Genomic DNA, 11717 nt, shown 5'->3' on the forward strand with positions numbered 1-11717 from the left:
TGCAAAATATGCTAAAAAAATTAATTTACATTTCTTTTTTGTCAAGTGATAGATTTTGTTAGATTAGTCACCGACAGCGTTTGAACTCGCAACGTCATGTAAGAGCTCAACACCTTTCTACTATTGTGGTAAAAGATCACTTGACAATTTACAAATTTGACTGTCTTATTTTTGTGGGGTTTGAAGTCCTTAACTTGGGGAAGGTAGTGGAATAAAACTGACAGGGTGGGAAATGTGACAAAGTTCATCTGCCTTATGGAGGCCATTAAGCCAGCCACATTCATTTATATTCACTGTAACCAGCATGGATACACAATTAAACACCAATAAAATAAAATACGAAATTAAACGTTATGCATAGAAGGGGGTATTTTTGGTAAACCACAGCAGGTGTTAAATTGTAAATTTGGGTTCGAAACGTGAGCATTTCTAGAACCCACCAGTTTAAAAGGATCGGGCTCTGGCAATCTCTATTGCAAGTCCAAAGAATTTCAACACACATCTCTCAACATCAAGACAGAGAAGAGCCTCTCTCTCTCTCTCTCTCTCTCTCTCAAAATTTCCTCTTTTGGAGAGCCAGAGGCATTGCAATATCTCTTTCCAAAACCCCATTTGGAAACCCAATTAATCCTCCCTCTCCTTCCAAGCATTTAAGAATTTTAGAGCGAGGGAGAGAGAGAAGCGAGAGAAAGAGCTAGAGAGATGGGTGGGAAGAAATTTGCAGTGCTTCTGTGCGCAGAGGACACGGAGTTTGTGAAGAAGACGTACGGGGGGTATTTTGGGGTGTTTCTGAGAATGCTGGCGGAGGAGGGGGAGACGTGGGACTTGTACCGGGTGGCGCGCGGCGAGTTTCCGGAGGACGATGAGCTTGAAAGCTTTGATGGGTTTGTGATATCCGGAAGCAGCAGGGATGCCCACGGCAATGATGCCTGGATCTGCAGGCTCCTCACCCTCCTCCAGAAATTGGATTCCATCAAGAAAAAAGTTCTCGGCATTTGCTTCGGTCATCAGGTAATCTTCCTCCTCCCAACAATATTTTCTTCGTTCTGTCTTTATCTCTGTCAACTTTTTTTATTTTTGTATTTTTGGAAAATTGGGTTTTCTTAAGAAAGGATATTATGGTCATTTCACATATTATCATATTAGGAAGAACATAAGGTGGGGAAAAGACTGTTTCGTGCTGGGCTCTGGGATTTTCCATTACTTCAGATTAAGGGTATAATCGTCTTTTAATGGGCATGAGATTAATTGTGATTAATAAGTTAAGCCTATTAATATTGGTATTCCTCTTCAGTTATAAGTTAGAGATTTTAGATTCGATTCTCTTCATAAATGAATTTGAATTACATTATTGCTAATCTATTACAAGGCTAAGTCCACCCCTTGCTTCGAGAAGTTTGGTGTGTGGTCCATCAGACGGAAGGAATTAACTTGGCTACTAAAACAATTCACTTCTGCTTATACCCAATACCATGTGGACACATGTCCAAGTTTTGAAACAATTCAGCAGCCAAGTCTTGTTTTAGTGAGAAACTTTGCTGTCAGTAGTCCTGTAACCGTACGATCATGACTTTTAGCTTCCACGATTAACGTTCATATCGTTTACTAATTAGTCGTCTTGTGACCTAATACTATTTGGTCCCACAAAATAATGATTTTTAGAGAGATAACGTTCGTATGTTAAATAGTTGTTAAGACATGAGAAGTCGGTGAAGATCAAACCTGTTCCAAAATGTATAAACATTATTATTTTTGTCATCTGCTAAGAAAATACTTGTTTAAGTAAGAAAAACTAATATATCGGGTATGTGAGGTTTTATAGTTGACAGTTTTAGCTGTATACACGTCACTTGTACGAATAGAATGAAATATAAAAAAGTTTTGTGTTATCGTGCGTGACGCTGTAACAGTTTCTTAGATATTTAGTTTGTAATGTTCATGTCAAATTAATTTCAACTATCGTGATCATTTTTGTGAGAATTAATACTATGACTATGACTTATCACATGATATATGTTTTGTTAACTTAATTTTAACCTAAATACCGTCAACGTTAAGGAAACATGTTTGCAGCATCACTTCACACTTGAAGTGACATTTCAACGAGGAAGCGTTTTTGCTAAACACCACCACCATAAATCTTGGTGATCATTTGCCATATGTTTTTTACTTAATCTTGGTTAATTTTTTACAAAACTGATAAAGTAACATTTAATATGAATGTTAACTAAAGATAATTGAAAGGACACGTGACAAATAATTACATGTATAATAAGCATACATCATAGTTATTGTGATGTCTCAAAAATACTCTCTTCCAGCAATTTTGCTCACATCCAGTGGGGGACCTACCGGTGATTTGGAGCTAAGCACAGGTCATAGGGGTTCCACTCTTCTTCTCTCTATCTCGCACCAAGTCAAAATTTGGCCATTGATTAAAACGCTTCGTTCTGTTCCACTATTTATAGTCTCCTTTTATTTAAGGGATCTTTCGTAAAGTCCACTGTACATTGTATTTTAACAATTCAATTGTTTAATTTTTAGGTTTCCATCAAAGATATATGTATTAAAAGTCATTCAAATTCGAAACTATAACCATGAATTAAATAGTAGTTATATTAGTGTTTACTCGATGAATCTCTCAACGGAAGAGAACTTATATATATTATATGTAATATGTTTGTGTGTGTTGACAAAAATATATGAGTAGTACAGTATATCCATAAGGCCACTAAATGTTGCAAGATTAGATGTGTGCCACTATGCCTACTTAAGTCTTATCGATTTAATTACATTATTGGAGAACCAACGTTGGTTCTCATTTTGTTATCACTAACTTTTGACTTCCCTTAGATTTGACTTGCTTATGCTACATGCATTTACTTAATATATTCATCATCAAACGGTCAGATAGGCCCCAAAAAAGGAGAATATCATATCTGATCATATTTGTTTTTGTTTTGCTTAAATTGCTTTAATTTTTTAATGATTATCATGACATTATTGTGGTTATTGTGTTGCACGTTGAACGTTTCGAAGGGAGATTATTCCCTATACATTTGTGTGTGTGTGTGTGTGTTTAAGAGCAGTTCCACCGGAGGTGGAATAGCCCAGCATCCAGTCAAAAAATCAGGCTGGCACCTTGTCAATTCACTCCAGCCCGTGAAATTGACTGGCACCCAGCCTAAGCCAGTCCATATGCCGGCCTAAAATCGACAGACCTTGGGACCGGCCTATCTGACGTTAGCGTGGCGTCGGAGGGCATATGACGTCAGAGAGGGAGTTGCGCTAGAGAGGGAGTTGTTGTGGAGGCTGAGGAGCGAAGCTGGTCGAGGCGGGAGAGGATGTCGAGAAGGAAGGAACCACGGAGGGAGAACGACGGGAGGACGAAGCGACGACGTCAGAGGTGTGGAAATGCAGGAGGACGAATCGACGGCGTTGAAGGACAGGAGGTGTGGAGATGTTGTAGAGGAGTTAGTTGTTGAGATGTGGAGATGCAGGAGGTGAGGAGATGCATGAGATGTAGGAAGTGCAGGGGTGGATGGCGTGCAGAAATGGAAGGGAAAGGAGGTGTGGAAGATGAGAAAATAATAATATTTTAATAATAATAATAATTTTTTTATAAAGTTAGAAATTATTATTATTTTATAATAAATAATAATAATTTTTTAATAAAATTAACTAGGCTATTTTTTTTAGGGATGGAGATGCATTGGTCTATTACTGTTCATTGTGGTCTATCATTGTTCACTTGAGTGGATAAATGCGCTGGGTGCTGGCGTAAAGTCTTTAGGGGTGAACTTGCTCTAATGGATAACGAGTTGGACAAGGATTGTCTGCCCTTCCACTTCTCGTACCTTCTTATTTTTTGTGATTACAATTAAGTTACCTCAACATTTTATATTGTTTTTTTATAGATATAATAAAACAAAAATGAATAGTAATATAAAATATTGACATGGTTTAACCGTGACCACATAAACAGAAGAGCACGGGAGGATACGAGAAGTGGAAGGATAGACAATCATTGTCCTAATGAGTTCGGTGGCTATACTATTCTGGGGATGATTTGATTGGATTAGGATAAAGGATAGACACGTGGAATTGATTCAAATTAGGATGGCAGAATTTAATATAATATCTATGAAAGTTTTCATGACATGTTCTATCTGGAAATGCTTTTTAAGCTCGTGGTTGTTTTCTGTGTGCTTTTCCCGTTTTGTAACTTGTCGGTGGCTAACCTTGATGGAAAACGTGCTGTGCTTATGGCTTTTAGCTTTTGGTTTTTGGCTTTTAGCTTTAGGGTGTTTTGGGGTGCTTATTGCATGGTTTCGCATTGCCCCCCATTCTCATATATGAGCGTGAGATAAAGGTGTCCAACACTACATTCACACGTTAGAAATAAACTAATTCCATGCAACTTTGCCTTTATTTAGAGCGATTCAGTTTCTCCTCGTGGAGGAATCACTTCACCATCCACTACCTGATATATGGGATGTCTGACCGATGATATCCTCTTCTGTCCATGGCCGCTGCCCTTATATCAGACATGCGTTATAAATAATTTATACGGAATTCGTATTATTCTTATTCTGATTATGGATTAGTAAACGAGTTTATGATGAAATATTGCGATATTGTGGAATATACGCAGAATCCACTTAATGTGACAAAACATTAGGATTAATAAAAGGAAGTGAGAATTTAGTTCGTTGTATTGCTTTTCTAGGACCCAATATATGTCAATTCTATTAATTATTTAGATGGTTCATCTGTCAACTCCTTATCCCACCCTTTAAACTAATGCCACATTTCTTGTTATGTCCTCCTCAATGAGCTGTCTTTATCTACTCTCTATATATGATTTTGATTAGATATTGAGCCGTGCACTGGGAGGAAAATCTGGTAGAGCCATCACAGGCTGGGATATCGGAATCCGAACCGTCCACTTGTCACCATCATCCAAGGCCTTCTCCTCTCTCAACGTTCCAGCTCTTCTCTCCATATATGAAATCCACCAAGATGAGGTGTGTATGCTTCTCCGTCGTTGTCGAATGTATAGATTTGAATTTCCTGCTGAATACTTCAGTATTTACGGTTTACCATGCATGAAACTCAAATTTAATAAATAAATTCATGTTTATTCTCATTTGAAAAAAAAAAAAAAAAAAAAAAAAGGTGTGGGAACTTCCTCCTAAGGCAGAGTTGATTGCATGGTCGGATAAGACCGGTGTGGAGATGTTTAAGTATGGAGATCACATGATGGGCATCCAAGGCCACCCTGAGTACACCAAAGATATTCTTCTCAATCTTATCGATCGCCTTGCCAAACTCGAATACATCTTGGTAAATATATATATCTATAAAAAAGATTTCCAAGGATAACGATTTTGGCACTCTGATGTGAAAGTAGAAATTCTATAAATATTGGGTTTGGCGGGCCAAACGCTAAACTGGGAGTACCAAAATCGCTATCCTTTTGAATGTTCAGCTAGTTAACAAGCCATGCAACAGTTTAATTTGATTACACAATTTGTTCTTGTGGATTTGGTTTCAGGTCTCGGAAGCTGAAGAATTGAAGGCCAAGGTGGAGGCATGTCAACCAGACAGAGAGACATGGAAGAGGGTTTGCAGAAGCTTTCTCAAGGGGGAATTATGATGATAAATGACTAATTATTTATGAGAGAGAAGAAATTAAGTGTAGAAATGTTGTGTTTTGAGGAGAGGCTAAGAAAGGGTGCTTAGTTTTCACAGTTTGATAGGTTGGTAACTGTGTTCAGGTTGGCAACTTAAGAATTAAGATGTTATCAAGTTTAATTTGAAGGAAAATTTGCAAAGTTGCTTAATTTTGCTAATAAAATCATTGCATTTTCTAATCATCTCACTGAAGTAGTACAATATAATTGACAAATGGGCGACGGAATTTTCAGAGTAACAAACATCCTAGAATGGTTCAGATGGGCGACATCCCAGGCCTAGAAATATTATGGTCTAAACCAATTTGGGTAGACATGAAGGAAGTTGAGGTTTCTCTGTAAAATTAATAAGCAATATGAAAAATAGCTTAACTACTTATAAGCACATGCAGATTTTGTTTTTTCTGATGTGAAATTGATACTCGTTAGAACATTATTCGTATTGACTTTATTAAATGCAAGCTTTCTACTATGGATAGAATTTTGAGTTTTGCTCCGTTAGTTCCTGTCACTTGCATACTCTGCTCTATTGCTATGAGTCTCATTGCCACCTCTTCTTTGAGAATCCTTTTACCGATGATATTTCATCCTTGATGCTATTCAATTGCGGTGTCCCCTGGCTAAGGCTCCCTTGGCCTCTTTTTGTCATGTGGGCAGCCGTTGCAAGGGAAAATCTCTATCGTCAATAGTTTTGAAGTTAAATCTTGCTGCTACAGTGTATTATGTTTGGAGGAAGTGGAACAACCGTAGATTCAATAACTCATGTCAACACACTGCGGTGGTTCTCAACTCAATTAAGTTCACCATTAGACTTCGATTGAGTTCTTTAAAAATCGCCCATTCCGCTGCTAATGACTCTACTTTACGGGAATGTAATATAACTATGAATAGTTAGTGCTTATTTTTGCTGCTTTGATGCAATGTTGTTAGCTTTGCTGTCTGTTTTTCTTATAGCTGTAGCTCTTTGTTGGGTGTCTATTTTTTCAGCTACTCTTTGTTGCTAGTCTTCTCCTTTTTCTCATCAATATATTTTACTTACCAACAACAACAACAACAACAACAAAGCCTTTTCCCACTAAGTGGGGTCGGCTATATGAATCCTAGAACGCCATTGCGCTCGGTTTTGTGTCATGTCCTCCGTTAGATCCAAGTACTCTAAGTCTTTTCTTAGAGTCTCTTCCAAAGTTTTCCTAGGTCTTCCTCTACCCCTTCGGCCCTGAACCTCTGTCCCGTAGTCACATCTTCGAACCGGAGCGTCATTCGGCCTTCTTTGCACATGTCCAAATCACCGGAGCCGATTTTCTCTCATCTTTCCTACAATTTCGGCTACTCCTACTTTACCTCGGATATCCTCATTCCCAATCTTATCCTTTCTCGTGTGCCCACACATCCCACGAAGCATCCTCATCTCCGCTACACCCATTTTGTGTACGTGTTGATGCTTCACCGCCCAACATTCTGTGCCATACAACATCGCTGGCCTTATTGCCGTCCTATAAAATTTTCCCTTCAGCTTCAGTCGCCTACTGATCGGATCATATTTATATATATTTTTACTTCAAATTCACTCGTCTTTTCTTAGTTAGTTCCTTATATTTTTGAGCTATTTACGTTATTTTTGTGGTTATAGGATTTGTTATGCAAAGAAAATAAAAATAGCACAAATGGGTTTTAAATAATAAACAGAAAATCGTGGAACACGGGTGGATCACGAGAAAAATGGAGAGCATAAAATATATATATATATATATATTTATAAATGGGTTGTTGAAGATAATGGAATAGAGTTGGCAGCATGGAATAAATCAAAGCTGCCTAGTGCAGCTTGCGTGGAGGGCAGAAACGAAGCACAGAGAAGAAAATATAATAAAAGCTGCCTAGTGCAGCTCGTGGGGGAGTGAAACGGAGAGAATAAAAAGGCTGCTTAGGCAGCGTGATCGGGGGGAATAAGCTGCCCAAGGCAGCATGGCAGAGAGAGACGTATGGAGAGAGAGAGCCGAGCTGCCCATGCAGCTTTGAAAAAGAACGCTGCCCTTTGGCAGCAAGGTCAGACATAGAGAGAAGGGAGCTGCCTTTGAGCAGCAAGGAGACGGGCAGCGCAGAAACAAAAGAAAAAAATAAAGAAGAGGCAGGGAACGTGAAAAGAACAGGGAGGAGAGACTGGCCAGGGACTACGCAGAAACAGTGAAGCACAGGAAAACTGTGCGGAGAAAATAAAAAAAAAGAAACAGAAAGCACTGCACGGAAGACAGAAGCGAGGGAGAGAAGCAGAAGGCAGGACTGGCGCGGAAAAATAGGGGGACGTGCAGAGAAAGGGACGGGGGCGACGCATCAGAGGGAAAGAGGACAGGCACAGTGAGAAGAAAATTAGAGGCTTCCCTCCATTTCTCTCGGTTAATCCTCTCCATACTTATATTTTACTGTTGGTTTTATTTTAATAATGTGTAACTAATTTTATTTTGGCTAGAGGTTAATTCAAAGCCATGAATATATATTTGTAATATGAATTGATTACCTTCAGTTGTGATTTCTGAGTTGTGATTTAATTTGCTTAACTGCTTGATAGATAACTTATTTTTGTATGTCGATTAAGGATGCATACTTAATTTACATGCATGAATTTGATGCTAGAATATAAGTGAATTTCATCTAATCATTATGAACTTATATTCACAAGTAGTAAAGGTTGCTAGTCACAATCACGTTAAGTAAATTCTTGGCATAAGTTTCATGCAAATCATAGTAACGAGTGCCTCGTCAATGCTTATGTTTTTCATAGAACTTAATGATTCTTGCTTGTATCTCTATTATGCAATTCATGTAGGGAACTTGTAGGGAATGTTTTTGGTTGTCGTATGCAATCATCCAACCCAATAACTTGTGGAAAAACTGAAGGTTAATTAGTGCAATTCACGGTTAATTTGGGGCGTTGAGATTTACAATTTATTGAAAGAACAACTGAAAATCAATTTAGGTTGCATATGTGTCATGTGTGGAGAAGAACCCTCTAGCTAGTCTGTCATTTATCATTTTACCTTACTTTTATGTTTTTGTCAATTCTGTAATTTATTTAAGTTTAATTTAGTTCTCGTCAAAACCAAACACCCACCCATTATTAAATTATATTATTTAGTTAGTTTTCTTTATTGTTAGTCTTTTAATTTAATTTCCGTCCATTTCAGTTCCTAGTGTTTAATTTGATTGTTTTCATTATTTTGAGTCATTTTAAGTGTGTTTCGAGTTATTAGAGTTTTTAGCCTAGTTTTGTGTCCTTGAGTCTTATTTAATATTTTTAAATTAATTTAGAATAGATTAGCAATCCCTCCTAATCCCCGGCCTAGAACGATACCCTACTTACATCTATACTACAATTGTCAAAAAGAGGGTTTAATTTGTGTGTCAAGTAATTCTCGCATCAAATTTTGGCGCCGTTGCCGGGGATTAGCAACTTTGCTAATCCTTTTATTTTTGTTTTTGGTTATGTTTATTTGTGTTTGTGTATGTTACTTTTGATATTTGATTTATTTTTCTTTCTTTGAATTGAGGTACAAATGGAGCAAGACCTGGATTCTACTAGCATTCAAGATCTATTGGCACAGCTCACTGCTCAATTAACTCATAATGCCGAACGGACCACAATGCCAAGTGTCCCTACACTTGATGTGCCCTATGGGCAAGGATATCAAGGTCCTCAATTTTCTGCAAATGAAGATGTTTGGGGATATCAAGGCCATAACCAATCAAGGGGCAACATGTTTTCCAATGCTTACAATTCAGATTGGAGAGATTATTCAGATTACATGTGGGGAGAACCTCAACAATTCCAACAATGTGGATATTGGCAGCAAGAAGACGCGTTCTATTCAAGACCTATACAGCCACCACAGCATCCCCCACAACAATTCCAATCGAATCAAAGTATGCCCGTGGATTATAATCAAATGCTTGAAGAATTAATTTCTTCGGTACAGGGTTCACAAAAAGAAGAACAATTGCCGCCATCGGAAGAGTTCTATCAGTGGCCATATGAACCGTCACAGCCACCACAACAATCAACCCAATTCAATTCAGGTACGTCCTTGGATAATGATACACTTAATAATTTACTCACCTCTTTGAATCAGGGAGTAGAAAATCAAAACCAGGAGATGCAAGACCGAGTCAGAAGAGTGGACGAATTGGATATGCATGTTGGGCAGATTATGGAATTCATGGCACAGATTCAAGAGCAAAGTGAAGTCTCCAACTCAACTTTTGAAAATTCAAAGGCAGAAGTTGAAATCGATGAAGCCATCACCTTGGAAGGTGACAGGGAGGATGAAGTTGTCCCAGAACCATCCAAACACAGCCCGAACTTGGATGAATTGCTGCTGCAAGCAGAAGGGGAGGAGGACGACCTGGGCAGTTTAGATGAATTCTTGCTGCAAGCTCCTCAAATTCCTATGTCATCCAACTCAGGTGAGGAAGTTCTAAATTCACTTCATTCTAACATTAGTCCACCAAATGTCCTTTTTCCTTGCAGTTTTTTTATTCCAAATATCAAAGAGAGTGAAAAAGACATTGTGGAAGCTCTTCCAATGGTGCAAAGTGATATCCCAATTCTTGGTGCACCAAAACAAGTTCCCGATAGTATTGAAACATTCAAAGAACCTTGCACACCAAGAAAAGGGATTCAAGAGAATGAAGTGGTTGAAGCAGATCAAGAATTCATCCAAGGGACTGTGCATGAGACAATCAAGCCCAAAGCAGTTGAGTTTGATGACCCGGGACAAGCCACAACTATCATAGTAAACCTGGCCAAGTTCAAAGTCCCGGAAATGTTCAAAAATGTGGTGTTTGTCATTGAGTTTGTGCCAGAAAAAGAAAGTAAGCCATCTTCTCCAATTTTAATTTTTATTTATACTAACATTTTTCTGATTTTGATGATTCAGGCACCCACTCGTGAATTCAAACCATTGCCGAATCATTTCAAGTATCACCTCCCATTAAAAGATAAATTCCATGCTTTGAAGCCGATGGGAGTTTAAAGGAAAGATTCGTCCGGCTAAAGACGTTAAATCAAGCGCTTCTTGGGAGGCAACCCAAGCATTCAACGAAGGGAGACTTTGAAATTGCTCAACAAATCTTTTTCCGATCAGATTTGCATTCCTAAACCCTTCTCTTTACTGCATTTATTTTACCTTGTTTAAGTTCATTAACTGTTAGTTTACTTGCGTGTGAATCTTGTTTAGGGTAGATAAAGTCTCTTTACATTAATTTACATATATAAAAATAAAAATAAAAAAAAATAAAAATAAAAATAAAAAGATAAAATTTCAAATTAATGATAAAAAAAAAAAATTAAAAAAAAAAAAAAAACATAAAAGTACAAATATTTTACAATGATGTAAACTAATAGTATTCATTGGTCGGGTAGTGCTTCAGTAGTCGGAGGGGCTTCAGCAGTCGGCGGGGCCACAGAAGGAGGAGGCGGCAGAGGTTGATCAGTTGGAGCTTCACTACCCGGTGCCGCTCCAGAAGACGAAGGCAGATGTTGTTGGAACAAACCCACAAACCTCCGATGATCAAGTAAAATTTGACCATCAGTGTCTTGCAGCTGATCAATTTTCCTCTTCATGTTTGTGGCATAATTGTGTGCAAGCTTGTGCAATTGTTTATTTTCATGCTTGAGTCCTTTAATCTCCTCTTTGAGACTCTGTATTTCAGCCACCAACGATTCAACGTGACGGGTTCGAGCAAATAGGCGTTGGGCCATGTTGGATACAGAACCCGCACACTGCACGCTAAGAGCCAGAGACTCCTTAACCGCCAATTCATCAGACCGCCTAGCGAGCAGTCTGTTATCTCTGGGGGTGACAAGGTTCCGGGCCACCACCGCAGCAGTCATGTCATTTTTCATCACCGAATCCACCACGGTAAGAGGACCGGTAGGGGATATGAAGGAAGGACGCCATATGTTGTCTGGTGAAGGAGGAGCTGCCTCTTCACGAATGTTCAAGTCAAAACGTCGATCAGAAGGGC

At 38.5% G+C, this 11717-nt stretch overlaps 1 protein-coding gene across 1 annotated transcript; it reads left to right on the plus strand.

The window, feature by feature from the left end:
* Positions 1-423: 423 nt before the first annotated feature.
* On the plus strand, positions 424-5879 carry LOC103412048 (gamma-glutamyl peptidase 5-like). The gene is made up of 4 exons (XM_008350653.4): positions 424-1011; positions 4875-5027; positions 5179-5346; positions 5558-5879. The coding sequence occupies exons 1-4, from the start codon at positions 703-705 to the stop codon at positions 5657-5659; spliced, it is 732 nt and encodes a 243-aa protein (XP_008348875.1). The 5' UTR covers positions 424-702; the 3' UTR covers positions 5660-5879.
* Positions 5880-11717: the final 5838 nt, after the last annotated feature.

This window comes from Malus domestica, chromosome 10 (genome assembly GCF_042453785.1).
Source record: "Malus domestica chromosome 10, GDT2T_hap1".
NCBI lineage: Eukaryota > Viridiplantae > Streptophyta > Magnoliopsida > Rosales > Rosaceae > Malus > Malus domestica.